At 46.7% G+C, this 16,429-nt stretch overlaps 1 protein-coding gene across 5 annotated transcripts in view; it reads right to left on the bottom strand.

Annotated features, from left to right (window-relative positions):
- Nucleotides 1-16,123, bottom strand: part of ARMH4 (armadillo like helical domain containing 4) — a 51,655-nt gene extending 35,532 nt beyond the window's left edge. For 3 of the 5 annotated variants that reach the window (XM_085225849.1, XM_085225851.1, XM_085225852.1), the window contains exons 1-4: nucleotides 16,015-16,123; nucleotides 9,450-10,846; nucleotides 7,735-7,947; nucleotides 6,285-6,503 (exon numbers count right to left, since the gene is read on the bottom strand). In XM_085225849.1, the coding sequence (XP_085081975.1) occupies nucleotides 6,285-6,503; nucleotides 7,735-7,947; nucleotides 9,450-10,791 (1,774 nt within the window). In that variant the 5' untranslated portion in view covers nucleotides 10,792-10,846; nucleotides 16,015-16,123. Of the gene's footprint in view, nucleotides 1-6,284; nucleotides 6,504-7,734; nucleotides 7,948-9,449; nucleotides 10,847-15,968 lie in introns of all 5 variants that reach the window. The other 2 variants (XM_085225850.1, XM_085225853.1) reach the window with 2 other exon arrangements.
- Between the last annotated feature and the right edge of the window lie 306 nt (nucleotides 16,124-16,429).

Raw genomic sequence — 16,429 nt, 5'->3', positions numbered from 1 at the left:
AATGTCACTGTCACATGTGCACTGGAACAGGTTGCCCAAGGAGGTTGTGGATGCCCCATCCCTGAAGGCATTCAAGGCCAGGCTGAATGTGGCTCTGGGCAGCCTGGTCTGCTGGTTGGAGACCACCATGAAGGGTGCATGACTACAGGAAAGGAAGAGGCATTTAGAAGTCTCCACTAAAGGACTTCTATCAGTACACTTGTAATGTGGGAACACAGCCCATTTTCTGCACTGCTTTTGTAATCACAGATAGCTGTCAAGACAGAAAGACCTTTCTAGGAGAACTCTTATTAATCAATTGCTTTCATGTGATCAGTGATAATGCCACCATCTGATGTTTCTAAGGTGCTGCCAAGAGCTATCACTTGTGACAAAGCCCAGCTTGGAAGGAGATGACTGGCAGGAGAGTAGAAAGGCTGTAACCCTGCCCAGCTTTCTGGGTTGCATAGTGACACCTGAAGTGGGAGTAGAAGCTGTACAGGCTCTGAGTTGCACAAACACCTGCTGTGAATAGAGGTATTCAATGCCTGGCCTGCTGCACAGGTGAGAAAACAGAGCGCTGAGAAGAGTACATCAGTTGGATGGGTTCTTATCACACAAAGCAAGGCACTAACCTTAACTCTGCACATTTAAGTTTCACGATAAGAGGAAATGGAACTTTACCCTCTGCAACAGGGAGCATTCCCTGCTACATTGAGGAGAGAAAACAGGACAGCAGGACTGAACTATGAGGTTTTCTTATGAGCTGCAGAAAGTTTTCAGCATCCACATGACAAAAAACAGACTGCAGAAAGCACTCCCCAGCAGAGGGCTCTATAAAGATGGTAACGATTTGCATTCTGATCCTAACCTCTCATATCTGAGGGGATTCACACTTCCTCTTTGACTCCTGGCTTCTCTCACCACAAGGAAACTGATGCACTTGTGGGGGAAAAAAAAGAAGAAAACCATTCCAGTAGGAACAACAGGTCCGCTCCTGTATTAAGATCAGAAACAATCATTCCCAAGTGCAGCATTTCCAGCTGCATTCACTACAAAATTGCTTTCACGCTGAGTCTGGCTAGAGAAAGGGCTCAGCAGCAAACAGTTATTTTAAAGTTAAAAAAAAAAAAAAAGAAAAAGAAAAAGAAATCAGAATACTGCAGAATACACAGCACAAACTGTAATAAGTTAACACAGTAGTTCACTGCTGGAGTAGGGAGCTGCTGAGCTGGACAGTTTTAAGAAGTGATTTATCAAATGAGGGCATTTGAATCAGTCCAGATTTACCTACCACGACCTGTAAGTTGATAGAATGGGAGAAGATGAACACAGTTTACTTCTCTCAACAAAATGGTTTCCTACAGAAGAGGCCTGTGAGCATGGTACTCCCCCCTCCCCCCCAGTTACAAAAGAGTTCCTATATGCAAATCCTTCTTTCCATTGCAAAGAAAGCCATTTAAGGGTCTCTCTTCAGAAGTACATAATTTAGCTACTCTACTTGGGAAAAGAGTAACTAACAGACCAAGGGTTGAGAAAGTGTCTGATTTAAGCCACTTTCTAGACAAAAGCACAGGTGTAACCAGCATGGATCCATTGCTGATGACATGAACTGTGGGTGTTATTACAGGCAACAGCCTCCAGGATGCCAAGGTTAACTCCAGTCCTACCCAACACCAAAGGGGAGGATGACTGCAAGCCCACTCATCTCTAGACAAAGCCTCATGCCATTCAAAGCCCAAAGATCCAGGATAATCCTGATAAAGAAGCTAAGTCATCTGGGTGGTTTTCAAAGAGCCAAACCATTCTGCAGCATTGCCTGCCCTGCTCCCCATGCCCAAAGGAGCATGGAGAAGCTTCACAAGCAACAAAGCCCTACATGTGCTGAGATCCCAGGTAGCAGCAGCTCAGAAGAGCTCCTTGCAGAGCCCAGAAGGAACTACCACATACCTGCTTAGCTGAATCCACCTCACTAGAGCTGTAGTGTGAGCTAATCCCCAGATTAGGAAACAAAAGCTTCATTAAAATCTTCACCCAGAGCCCAATTACCTTTCAACAGCATCTGTAGGGGGTTTCTGTCACTTTTGTTCAACGGAGGGATAAACATGGAAAAACTACAATCTTAAGATATTTTTTAGACAAATGACAAGTCAGATACAGCTAGAAATTTAAAGGTGCCTGTCCAGAACAGTAGAATGAGTCAGACTGAACCAGGCCACCTAGCCTGCAGAGTGGTAGCAATCCGGATCAGGTATCTAAGAAAGAAGTGCTAGGATTTTTTAAATACATGGTTCTTTGGTACAAAGTACGAATGAACAGCCATCCTCCATGAGGAAGATCAAGGTCAATCTATACTAAAAGGACAGCAGCTCTCAGCTTCAGCAGCAGAAATGAGCTAGAAGCAACAGGAAGTGCACCAAAAACATTATTAATTCATTTTGCATGTGCTTTGTTTTAAATCTTCAGATCCTTGCCAATTCAGCTGATATCCAAAGAACTGGTGGGGAATTATAGGCTAGTGTGGTTAACTAGCCTGCTGCTAAGTGCCCTTCTTATTTACGACCCTGCAACCTCATTTAAATTTTTAATGGGGTTGCAGAGATTTAATGAAGCAGGTCTTAATCCATACAGTCAGGGCCCAAATAGCAATTGAACTCAAAGCCTTGATTTCCATTTAAAAATAAGTAACACTTCACATCAGAAAAAAGGTGCCTTGTACTGCAATGGCTTAAAAGTGAGGAGAGTTTGAAGAACCGTTAAAAAACTGAAAACCAAGGACTAAGTATATCCATGGTATTTTAATGGCACATATTTTGTGCTATATGATATGCTCCACTGTTCTGGAGAAGCCATTAATGTAATCAGTGAAGCAAAACAGAGTTAAACCTGAAGCCAAGATGCAGTGATCAGGTTCCATACAGCTGCAGGACACAAGATTTGCTAACCCCAAAGCAAGTCCAGCCCCATATCTTAGAACTGCTGAAGGACTTCTCAGCCAAACGTTGCATTACACAGGCATACACCAGCTCACCAGGAACAGTGCTGCACTCTGTCCTACACAGCAGGCTCTTTGACATAAATGATCCAAACATCCTACAACTGATTTTCCCTATCCAAGTCAAAAAAATGTGGAGCTGCCCAAAGTCTATGCTTTACTTAGCTGTATGTTGCAAGGCTCGTGAGAGCAGTCTCCCCCTTGCTCAGGGCCTACTCCCAAGCTTGTAACTAGCTCATTTTTTATAGTGTCATTAATGGTGGAAAAGATTCATGAAGATCACTTAGTCTAACCATCCACCTACCACAAATATTGCCCACCTCCCTCAGTGCCACATCTCCACAGTTCATGAACACCTCCAGGGATGGTGACCCCACCACTCCCTGGGCAGCTGTGCCAACGCATCACCACTCTTTCTGAGAAATGTTTCCTAATTTCCAATGTGAACCTCTTCTGGCACAGCTTAAGGGCATTACCTCATCCTATTTTGTTACTACTATGGAGCAAGGCTCCATAAAAACAGACACAACTCTAGTATTCCTCACACCAGCACTAACCTGTGTTAACAACTGCGTTCAATTTATAGTTTGAGAACCAAGGTGAAGTCCTATCCTTAGACTATTATTAGCCAAGAGAAGCTGCAAATCAAGGCTGACTATATCTATACTTATATATTTGCTCATTCAACACAATTCTTGGCTGAACTTTTCCTCCTTAGTGTGCCTTCCCAACCCCAGTATTACTCCTCCACCATAGCAACAAGGATTTCAACAGCTACATGTTGAGAGCAAGCCAGATTCATCAGGAGCACCTCATATTCAAGAGCTATACAGCTCAGGCTACAAGTTGCCTGTTTTCAGAGCTATTGGCCTGCTCCTGACATCACACAACAGGCAGAGCATCTCCCACAAGCATCCTATGAATGCTGACCTGTGAAAACAGCTCAGCCCCAGCAGCAATGCTCAGATAAGTCTAGATGACTGAACAGAAACCAGCCCTAGGGCTTACATGCTGTTATAGAGCAGTTTGGGATGTTTTCTTTTTATAGATGCACTTCAAAAAGTGCTGGGAAGCTTACAGAATGATCCTGAACAGAGAAGTTGAACTAGATTTTCTCCTTGGATCCTTGAAGTCCTCTAGAGAAAGCTGCAATGTAGGGCTTTCCAGAGAGATGCTGAAATTTTGGGCACAGGTACAAAATGCAGCATTAAGTCTCACAGACAACTAAGGCTCATCCTCAGCTGCGTCCTGTCCCCAAATCCTATAATCCCCTTATAGGATTTCTTTAGCTAGGAAGGGCAAGTAGAACCAGTCTCACTGTACAGTCCAGGCAGGAATATGCTCATTACTCTGCTAATCTCTCCAGAGGCCGTAGAGATGAGGACAACCCTATCTAGAAAGCTATTCAAAACGCCTCATGTTTGTCTGTGCAATTTGAGATTTTTTTTTTAAAGTTATATCCAAGCCAAGCAGGTGAATATACTGATGCAATTAACTGCAGGCAGTTTGGCACAGATGGTCCCCAAGAAACAGAACTCTGAACAGCAGGGGTCCATATTTAATGATGAGCCAGGCCCTCAGCAAGGCAAGGCGGCAAGGCAGCAAGCCACACTGAGCACTGTGGGAGCCAGCTGAGCTCACCCAGCTGCCTGCACTTCTTCCACTGGTCAGCAAGCAGCAGGGCCTCCCCAGGACCTTCACTATGTCTGCAGCAGTGATGTCTGATCTTGCATCCACATGTAGTCTGGGCACTCTGGGCTGGAGCTCAGTGTAGCTCTGTAGGAAAACACTCCCGAGCATAATGCACTTGCTAACATGTGGATATTTGAGAGTAAGAACTAGATATTGTGATTTGGGAAGGAATACATCAGCCTTCCCAACACCACTCCACCCTGAGGTGGAGGTGCTCATTAACTGCCACTACAAAAAAATATCAGTAAACAATTGCAGCTCAAAAGCTTCCTCTGTGCTTAACTGGGGCAGTAGCATCTCCAGGCAGAAAGCCTGTCCTCAAGTGGAATTTGTCCCACATCACAGAGCATAGAGTGGTGATCCCTAACACCAGGGGAAGTTCTGGCTCACCACAAAGTCTAAGTTATTCCAAAGAGTTTTAGACCACACACACACACACAAAAAAAAGCTGTGCCAGTTGTCATAAACACGCAGCATAACAAGGAGCAGCACATCCCTGGGATGACAGGCACCTGCAGAGCCGTGCCTCAGAGCCAAGGAATCCACATCCTTGCACTACTAGAGATCCATCAGGGTAAGGAACATGTGCTGTCACTCCTGGCAGATTTTAAAGCCAGCAGCAATCTGATAAAGGGCAGGAGCTGCAGCATCCTGCACATAGAGGGAAGGGCTCCCTGCCTTTGCTGCCCTCCAAACTAAGCAGGAATTCAAGTTATTGCTTCATGCAGAGAAAAGATGCTGATTAGCTGTTGTCTGTGGCACCCCACCTCTGATCAGAAGAAAAATACCATCTGGCATGCCACCCCTGGAGGACTGCCAACCTTTGCAGTAAAATATGAAGGTAGGAGAAGGTCAAGATAAAGGGAGGGGAGCAAAACAGGCAGGAAGATTAATCCCTGCCAGGTGGTGTAGGCCCAGACACTGGAGTACAAAATAGGGGATGGATGAGCAAACAGAAAAGTCAAAGTGAAAGAAACAACAGGAAGAATCGAAGCAATTCTCTACAGGAAAGTTATGGATGAGCCAAAGAGATCAGTGACAGAGCTGTAGATAGACTCTAGAAAAGGACCTACTTCATCAAAATCTTGTGTGAATTTGCATCAATGAGTTTTGGTGAACAACTGATCTAGAAGAGCATCTTGAAGGGGATGCATTCTTGGCCTTCCTTGGCACTGCCACAGAGCATGAATATGGCACCACTCATTCCAGCAAGGTCTGAGGAGATGCACACTGACGTGGCCATCTCATGCTGAGCCTTTCCACTCACAAAGGGATCTCTGGCTGTATGAACATGCTCCCTTGACTGCTTGTTTGGTAGAGGCTCTGCAGTAGATGCCCAGAAGTAGCCAATGATGATCAAACCCAGGCTACTGCTGTTGCTTCCCCAGGAGAAAGCCCATGCCTCCTACCACAGCCACTAGGAATCAAGTATTCTCCACAACACCTCACTGCTCATTTCCTGTACCACCTGGAAAGGGACAGGTTTTCCAACAATTTTATTATCAGTAACACATGCATAGCCATGTACCAGACAGACCAATTGGAAGCCCACATTATCAAGGTAATTGCTTCTCTCCACAGGAAGCTGCCTGCCCTTTAGGCTTGGGAACAGTGGTACCTTCTGACTCCAGCCGATCCAACCCATAGGTTACAGCTGTACTGATCTTCCTCACAGCTGGAAGAGCTGTTCTCCTGACAGATGATGCCACTGATGCTGGAGTCACCAGGACCATTGTTTTGCTGGATGGTTCCTCTGTTTGCCCAGACTGTGTAGCCAGCAATCCACCCAGAGATGAAACAGCCTTCTCACCAGTGACCAGGACCACGTCTGTGAGATCTGCAGAAGACAAGAAATTTGGCACAACAATATTTAAAAAAAAAAAAAAAAATCACCATTAGAGTTGACACCGAGGGACACGGGTTAGACTTGATGATCTTTGTCATCTCTTCCAACCTTAATGATCCTATGATTTAAGAATGAGCTCCTTAATGAAAGCTTAAGCTCAGGAAAGAAGCTAGCAGACACTTGTACTCCTTGCTACATTAAGTGATTCTCCTGTAATGAGAACTTCTCTTTCAGGACAGCCAGCATAGGAGGTCCCCTTAGTGAGAACAACGCTAAAGTTTTACTTCCATTGTTTTGAGGATCCATTGCAAGATTAAAGCACTGAGGCACCAGATAAAAGTCTGAATCAAGCGACAGGTCTAGTTGTTTATTGCAAAGATGAGAGTTACTTGAATTTATAATTAAATCCCAGAAGCAAATTAATTAGTGGTAATTGCTGGAAGAGCCTTCTCCCCCTACAGAGCAACCTTACTTTAAGGGATACAGTGCAAATTGATTCTTTCCTTTGATGCCCTGCAATGTAAGAACTAGCAGAAGTGCTGCCCAGCAGCAGTTTCATTGCGGCAGCACCTACTACTACAAAGGTCATTTTGTGCTAAGGGGGCCCTTGCTACACTCCTGTCAAGAAAACAGGCTCCTGTGCATACTTGCCAAGGTGACATCAAGCCAGCAGCTGGATAAACATGACAGCTTAAAGCACTTCTCTATGAGCTACATCAACCCTGGACACAAGAGCAAGAACTCGCCATCACTCAGATGTCTCAGGGCAGGCTTCCAAAGGCTTCCTAAATTCTTACAAGAAAACCCCCTTCATTTCTACATTCTTCTCTAAATAAGCTTTTTTTTCCTCCTTTGGACCAAACATCAGCAAACCAGAAGTAATCCCCCCAAAAAAAGGAACTGGCTTAAGTGATTAAGGCTAAAAGTCAACTTGTGAACAAGGATGGATGTGAGGGTTTCACATGGTGGTTTTGTTTAGGATAGCTACTTCATTTTTACTTGGGACAAAGATTATGACCTGCTGGCACATCTTAACACGACTGATATGCATGGGCATAAAGCAGCAGCAGCCCAGGGCCAGAAGGCAAGTAAAAAAGGAAATTTGACTCTGGATGCTGTGTGAAGACTTCAGTGTACAAGCACCAAAATTGGTGTTATGCACCACTGTGCCTTTGTGGGAGAGAACCTGCAAAGGTTCTCCTACCTTCCACACCAAACCTACCTTCCACACCCGAAGTTCTCACTGTGGAGGTGCCTGCAGCTGTCAGCATCTGGGTGGCACCAGGGGCACTCAGCATCTGGGTGTCCTCCCCACTGGTTTCCTGGGGAAGGCTTGCAGCTCCTGTCCCCTGGGCAGGAGCAAGCAGCAGTGTCACAGCTGTCAGAGCAGCAGAAGCCGACTCCTGGGCAATAGTTGTCACCTCCTGAGTAAGGCCTGCAGCAAGAAGCAGCATCAGCACCAACTCACAAGACAGTAACAGAACAGACATTTGAAGGACTGGCATCATTTATTACTTCCAGAGTCAGTGTAAACAGCAGATCTAGCCAGTTTGCAGCTTAGAAACATACGATGCCCCACGTACAGCACAAAAGAAAGCAGCAAAATCAATCCTTGATTGGTTAGCCACCCCTTTATAGACAAGTAGATCTACCACAGCACTGCAAGTCTATGGTATGGTAACAGGAAAAAAAAAAAAAAAGAATCAAACAAAGCTGCCTGCATGGCATTTTTGGTGACTAACTCTCAGAGCTAAGAGACTCAAGTTGTGTAGAGTTTATTTTCTACTGCGCAAGTATTATTTATAGCTGATGTTTTCCCAACACCTGGGAATAGCAGAAGGGAACCTGCTGAGAAGTCAAGTGGCTATAAATTAATCTAGAAATTAATCAGTCTTGTTTCAGCACCAGCATGCAATTAGCTTTGCATCTTTACAGCAGGAAAGAAACATCTTCTGGATGTAGCACAGAGGAAGTTGTCCCTTTGTCTCTATAGCCCAAGGGACAAAATTAAAAATGCCCAATAGACATTAAAAAGTCCTTAGCCACAGCTCACATTCCTAACCAGCCTAGGCACATGTCATTGCCCCAGAGAAGCCCCCAACATTTGACCCTAAAAACCACTTAGAAACATTGTCAGTGGGCTGAAGGTGTCACCTATGCAGGTAAGGCTACACAAACACTGCAGAATCAGAGCTTTGATGAAAGGTAAGAAGACAACACCAGGAACTTCTGTAACAAAGAAAAACATAGATCTCACCACAGATTTGATTTAAAATCTTTGCCTACGCAAGGATGGTCAGAGCAGAAGATTTAATTCACACTTTACTGGTACAACTTGTTTCATCATCTCCAGTCAAGGGAGAGGCACACTAGAAGACTACTCAAAGCAGAATTACATTTGATCAAGGTGAAATGTCTACAGCCAAACTATGGCTTCTCAACTGCTATGGAAGCACACTGCACACGAAAGCTTTGCTAAGTCATTAAAATAATCTCCTTAGCAAGCATTAAGTTTCTGATGATGAGACTTTAATTTTCTACTGAGACTTTCACTTTCATCCTTCATCCCCAGCTGTCACAGCCTCTCCAGTCTCAGCTCTTGTTCACTACTAAACTCATCCTCTCAGCTCAAGGAGAAGGCACAGTTTAGGGCAGTTATTTCACATCACTCAGGGCAGGACACCACCTAAAAGACTACATTAGCTTGGGGTAAGGGTCACTGTACATAGGAACATCCAACACGAGGAGTACCTGATGTATGCAAGTTACCCATTTAAGCCACTACCCCCATACAAAGGTCCACAACCGTTCCTTCCTAGAGGAGGTAGATCACACCTTTTTCCACTTAAACTCTAAAAAAAGGAAGTACAGGCTCTAAGGAGCATCCCTCCTACATTAACACTTAGAAACAAGCATCTGTGAACAGACAGCTTTTACCTTCCAGTGAGCTCTCCAGAGTAGAGGAGAGATCAGGTGTTATGTCTGTCATCACAGGAGCCTCTGGCTGTGAAGGAAGGATGCTCTTCTCTTCTGCTGTGACCATGTTTTCCAGAGAGTTCAGCCCACCTGTGTCTACATCTGGCAAGTCCCCTGTGAAGGAAACATCACTGCTGGCCGTGGAAGCAACCAGTACCTCTTCCTCATGCACTGCTGCAGGGGCTGTGCAGTTGATCTCCTTCATAAGCCCTGGAGTTGGTGGAGCAGATGCTGGGGATGGCAGCACTCTTGTCACATCATCCTCCTCTTCCTCCATATCTCCCAGTGGGATCTGAGATGTTTCTGTTGCCACTTGGTCCTCTCCCATCTCCTCATGCTGCGTGCTTTCCCTTTGACTTGCACTCCCCAGCTTGGTGTCATCCCAGTCTGGGGACATGGAATCAGCAGGGAGGCTGGAGGCAGTGCTTGCTGCATTGGGCTGCTCTCCTTGCCCCACAGTTGTGTCTGCCCCCAGATGAAGGTAGGCCTCAGTGGTCACAAGGGGATGGTTAGCAGCAGTGGCTCCTTGTGAAACCAATAACCTTGGAGCACTGCCTGTGTTGGCTTCTGGCATTCCCACCTCAAAACTCTCACTCGGGGCCTGTGCCATTGGGATGATGAGGTAGTCACTTGCCCTTTCCAGGCTGGGAGTGCTGGGCTGTGACGTGGGCACCTGCTCACTGTGGGGCTGAGGTGCAGCTGAGGGGTACAAGCTGCTCTCTGCTATGTCCTCCTCTGCGGCAGCTGTGACAGAAGGAGGGTTTGCCAGGAGGCTGGCAGAGCTTTGCCCCACCTCACAGTCCTCTGTGGTGGTCACGCTGATGGGTTCCTCCTGGACAGGAGGGCTCAGGGTGGTCACAGCTGTAGTCAGCATGGCCTTGAACTCTTCATTTTCATTCAGTTCTGACTTGGTGGGACTGAGCTCCTCTTCTACAGCAGCCAGTGCCCCAGGCATGGTGGTGCTGACATCCAGACCCTGGCTGCCTAGGAAGGTACGGCTTGGGCTTACAGGCCACATTTCTCTTTCAGAAGTGAAAGCTTCACTTAGGGGAATCCCAGATGGCTTTGCTGATGCTCCAGATGGCTCCTCAGAGAGGGTTTGCTCAGAAGGGCTCAGCTTGTTCATTAAGTTTGGCATGCTTGTCCTTTCATCTTCTACCTCATTCCCTGCCCATGAGCTGTACTGGGCTTTTGTCATGTCCCTCTCCTCCAGCAGCGGATATGCAAGGCATGGTGGGCTAGAGGATAAGAGCAGGATGCAGCAAGTGACCACACAGATATTAAGTCCTATTGATCTACTCATAGCTGAAGAGGTGTGCGTAGAAGTCCACAAGGCTGACAAGTCCAAAAAGTAAGACCTAGAGAGGGAAAAAAGAATCCAGATTACATATCCATAAACGCATATTGACCCAGTGCTATAAGTAACTGGATGACATGGACTTCCACGTTTGGAACTTGTCAGTTTTGCACAGATCCCTCCTACGCATCCCAACCAACGGATCCCTGTGCCTCATTTTACTGTTCCTAACCTACTCAAAGCCTTATGCCTAACAAAAAAAAAAAAAAAAAATAATAAAATAAAATCTCAATACAGACCTTGCCAAGCCCTAGCCCCCATGGAGCACCCTAGCTGTCAACCCAACAGGCATTAGACTTCCAAGTTGGTGATAAACCTGTTTGTTCTCCAAGTACAGAAAGGAGGCATGATGCTTGTCACACAGGTAGGCCTAAGGCTTGTGATCAGTTATGTGTACAGTCGCAGAAGCTAACTACAGAAGGTGCTAGCACTGCAAGGCTGACCTATCATGTACAAGCGACCATAGAGCTCCCCTTCATTTGGCCACTTTAACCTGCAAGATGAACAGTGGATATGAGGAAGGAAAGGCTGGGACTGTCGAAACCACCCCTTGATCTTCATGGGAATAAGCAAAGGTCACCTTTGCTCAAGGACACCAGGGTGAGTCATCCTTCCCCACCTCACCATGCTCCTTGTTTGCACATCCAAACAGCAAGCACATAAATAGTTACATTTGTACACACAGCGCATTAGTTGTTACAAGGGTGTATCACTATCAATCACTCCCCCACACTGCATCACACGGCCATGCAATGCTGTGTGAGGTAACCTCCGCCACAGGGGGAGGGATTTCAGAAATACCCCATTTGTGCTAATGCATCCAACACAAAGGCCCTCTGTGTCCTGCTGCTCATACGCATTTGTCTCTTCTTTTGGAAGTTATTGTGTATGTCCAATCAGCTAGAGACAACCAGAAAGCATATCATAGTAGGTCACACAGCTATTTGTGTATTACGATCAGAAAATGGGCCTCTTACTCCACACAGCACAGATTTCTCTAGCTGAAGGCACTCAGGAGGGCTAAGCATCTCAGGATCCATAAGTTTAGCTGTAGCCTAGAAGCCCATCTCAGCATTCAGCTACAAACCAGGTTGCTAGAGTCAAATGCTGCAGCTCCAGACACACCAAGTCACTTTTCCAACACTCCCTACAGCCTTGTTCATCCACAGCTAGGGCTGCTGGAGGCATGGGCCACACACGTACATACACCAGGTGCTCAGGCTCTAGACAGAAGCCACCAAGAAGATGTCTGTGCTGTTGCTGGTGGACACCTCCCACCACTTCAGCACTTCTTACCTCCAGAAGACCAGCATCCACCATCTATCTCCTCTACCTCGTTCTTCACTACAAGATATAATAATGGAGAACTGACATCATTCAGCAACTCTCTTCCAGGTTAATGCTTTACATGCTTTTGTAGTCAAAAAGCACCAGGGCTATGTTGTACAAGCAGTATGCATCTGGTTTGCTGTATGAATATAAACACATTCACATCACACCTCTCCAGTAATGGTCAGCTAAGGTCAGGCTATGAAGCATCAAGATTTGTTTTTTATACTTTAAATGAAGCGAAGGTGCAAATTAGATTAAAATACAGTTTTCCTTGAAGAAATGGGTGGTCTTTAGGGTACACAAGACATTTTAGCAATAGTTAAGCCTGAACATCTTCAGATGTACATGAAAGATGACCATAGATTAATATCCTGCAGCCAAACACATTATAAATGTGTACATACACATCCATAGGTTTCCAGCTCTAGGTTCTCCAACAGCCTAAGACACTCAAAGAGGATGTTAACAGGAATATTGAAAAGAATCTCTTCCTGGACAAGCTTATTCAACCCTCAATAGGACTGGGAATAAAGCAAAAGGGAAAGCTGCTCCATAGCAGGCTGGACCTTAAAGACCTGTTAAACAGAATGTTAAAAAGAAGCATTAAGAGCCTTTCCTCTTCTGGCTAGGAGATAACATGGGTAATACTCTGTGTAAGCCTATCACTGCAGTTCCCAGGGAACTTTGGGCAGCCTCACACTGTTTCTCCAGGCTGAGAAGCACTGTCAGCCAGAGCTCTACATGGGTAAAGGGCAGAAATAGCAGCAGAAAGTTGTGTTAAGGACGTCTACAACCACCAGATCGAAGCTAACCTAGATCTCTACACCTCTACACTCAATAAGATATAGAGACAGTGGCACAGAACACACTGCAGGATAATGGCACAAGTTCATCTTCAGAGATTAGTCAGAGCTTAAGATCTACTTTATAAAGAAGCTGGATTACACCGTGTATGAACAGCGGTGACCCAGCTATCTACTTAAGCAGAGTTTAACACCTTGCTGTAGTACTTCCACTTAACACAGAATTGATCTAGGGCTTAGCAGCTGGCTGCGGTAGGCTATACATCTCTCCTCCTGCCTGACTACTTATATAGTCAGTTTGCTCTACAGCCTTAGCCCAGTGATAAAGCAAGCTGCTCTGACCAAACAGCTCCTCTATGGTAGAATTAAGGCTTTTCCTTTCTAGCTCGCAGCTGGGGGAATAACCCAGTATTCCACTCCGTACCCAGCTTTCACTCAGAATCCTCTAAGCTAAAGCCCTGGAGAACAGCTACAGAGCAGCAGTCTGGCTCTGTGGAAAAGTAATCCTTGCTTCCAATAGGAAGGAGGCAGGAGACACCACCAGCCACTTCCCCTGCACATAATAACAAGTCCCAGGAGATGCAGCTCCTCATCTGCTAAAGCAGCACAACCGCAGGCAACCAAATAGCTTTATCTTTAGCACAGAGAAAAGTGGCCTTTAACACCTGGTGAGCCTGAAAGAAGCACAAAGGGCTGCAAGGCTAGAAGAGGTGCCAAAACAGGGCATTTCTGAGAGCTGCCCATCAGACTAAGAGCCACCTACTACCACTGCAGGCAAGTCACCAAACTGGAGGACAATGTAAACACTTCACATGGTGACTTAGTCTCAGACTCAGCTTTCTCTTTGAACCAGGCTACCTCCTTTCTCCATACAAAAATTCTTTACAGGTTCTATTAAGTCATTAACTCCCTCCATGGAGTTTTGAGACCTGTTTGTAGAGTCAGCTCAGGCAGAAACCAAGTCTGGCACCATCACTCCAACACAGCAGGTTTGAGGGGGACAAGCATTGAGTAGATCAAATCCCTCTTTCAACTGAACTGCAACCTACAGATCCACATTGCAACACATGAAACCCTTTTCTACCCCAGCTGCATGCAGCCATATCCTGGAATAGCTTCTCGGGGTCTTGCCCAGTTTACTTGATGAAAACCTGCATGACCACCGTTGGCTTCTATTTCTTACTACTGGAGAAATACAACAAGAACTTGCCAAATTGTTGAAATAAGGAAATGATCAGGTTTTGAATTAATAACTCTGTCCTAACAATTCCTCTTCCACATAGAGAAGACACTTGCACACTGAAGCTGAAGTGGCTGCATGCATGGTATAGCAGAGAACACAAGAGATTAACAGGTCAGCTTCAGACAAATCACTGCCTTCTGCCCCTGCGGAACACAGCTTTTTGCACCTCCAGTACAAGCTTGATAATGGTAGCTTTGACTGGCTGTACAGTTCTAGATATTCAGCCCCGCAATTCATCTACCAGTTGGTATGGAAAAAGGACAAAAAACTCCACAATGTGAAGATTTAACGTGAAGATTCAGCCAAAATGCACAAGCCAGCTAGAAATCAAGTGCTATGTTACTGGAGTGCTAACACATGCTATCCAAGCATTATTACTTGCGCTGAATACAAAAGCCAGCAGATAATACACAATACTGCAGAGCTTCAACTCCTACTTTTATACAACAGGGAAGACTGCCTTCATTTAGTCTTCTGTTGTCCTCACACAGTTACATCAAGCCAATTGAGGAGCCAATGCTCTTACAGCCTCCAACAGCTCAACCACCTCCAACAGCTCTTGATGATTTCCCAATGACACAGCCCCACGCTGGCACAGCCAGAGATGGATGAACTGAACTATGCAAGCACAGCTGCACATCACCCAGAGAGACACACCTTCCTCTAGCTTTGAGGACAAATCATTAGAAGAAAAGAGATTAGATTATTATTCCTTTAGGGATGGTAGGAAGCTGGCCTTGCATGGCACCTTAATGCATAATGCATTACCTCCACTTAGAGCACTTGTGTCTCTTCTCAGAGTGCTACTGCTGGAAGACAGCATGTTTTAGGCATTATTCCCCCAGCTGCGAAGCAATGCTTGCTTTGTTCGGAAAGGCACTGACCACCTATGCAAATCCCTGCTCAGCTTTGCAATTAGAAGCTGCACTCAGCCCTCTATGGCTCCTGTCCCATGCCAGGTCTCAGCACTCCAGGAGTCAGAGGTCTGATAGATTTCTGAGCAATTAAAAGGATGGGAAGAAAGAGTGTTAAGAACAGGGCCAAAGAGCCTAACAGTTTGCAAACACCATAAGTGTGGCAATGCCATCCTCCAGGTTCACTGAGAATGGAGTTGTAGCATTTGGGTTCCAACCAGTGAGAAACAATCAGAAATATCAGTGCCCAACACAACAGACAACAAGACACAATAGATCACCTGGGAGACCACGAAGCAGATTAACTCAACCTTTTCGGGCCATTTTTACGTAGGGCTCACTCTGCTTTTTGATGAAGGAACGGGATTAGCAGTGGCTTAAGACCCGACTGCACCAGCACGCCCGCTCGCCGCACACGGACTCACCCCATTGTTATCCCTAGTTGCATTTCCAGGTTAGCTGGGTGTCAGCACAAAGCCCAACACCGCCGCTGCCCATCGCCATGCCGCACCGACAGAGTGCCGTGCCAGGACCGAAGGTCCCTCCCAGCAGCCGCCGGCCCCAAAGGCGCCGGGACCGTACCGCGGAGGGGGGGATGAAATGGAGTCGGCGGCCCCAACCCACTCCCTCCCCCCCCGCAATTCCCCATCCCCATTCGCAGGGCCCAGCCCCAGCGCTCCGCTCGCTGAGAACAAAGAGCCTGAAGGCGGGTGGCAAACCATAATAATCAATTAGAAACGAGCGAACACCGGGAGAAAGGGGGAATAAATAAATAACCTCTTTAGGAAGAGAGGGATGTTGCCCAGCCGCCCTCGCCTCATCCCCACGTACACAAGCACGCAGCCGGCTCCCCGAGCCGCTCCCCCTCCGGGCTCACCTGCCTCCCTCCGCCCGCAGCTCCGCTCCGCAGCATCCCGGGGCCGCGCGGCCGAGGCGGGGCGGCAGAGCGGGAGGTACCGCCCCGCTTGGGCGGACCGCTCAGCCCCGCCCGCCCCCGAGCAGCCCTGGGCACCCCGAGTCCCTCCCCGGGACCGCAACCGTCAGCCGGAGGTACGGGTGGCTGAGGGGCTCCGGTGCCACGCTGCCCCAGTGAGTTGCACCGAGCGGACGGGCTCGGTATGGTGGCAGCCAGCTGTTGTCCCCAGTGGGTTTTAACTCACCTCCAAAGGGTCCGGTAACTGCATGGGAAAAGCAAGCAGTTGATGGTTATAAGGATTGCACGTGCTGCTGCTAAGCAGAGGGCACCGATGTGCTCCACCGTGAGGTGGATGGTTCTTCATACTGCTCTCATC

This window comes from Meleagris gallopavo, chromosome 5 (assembly GCF_905368555.1).
Source record: "Meleagris gallopavo chromosome 5, MGAL_WU_HG_1.1, whole genome shotgun sequence".
Classification (NCBI taxonomy): domain Eukaryota; kingdom Metazoa; phylum Chordata; class Aves; order Galliformes; family Phasianidae; genus Meleagris; species Meleagris gallopavo.
The sequence above is the reverse complement of the archived record's forward strand: the minus strand, read 5'-3'. Positions and strand labels throughout refer to the sequence as shown.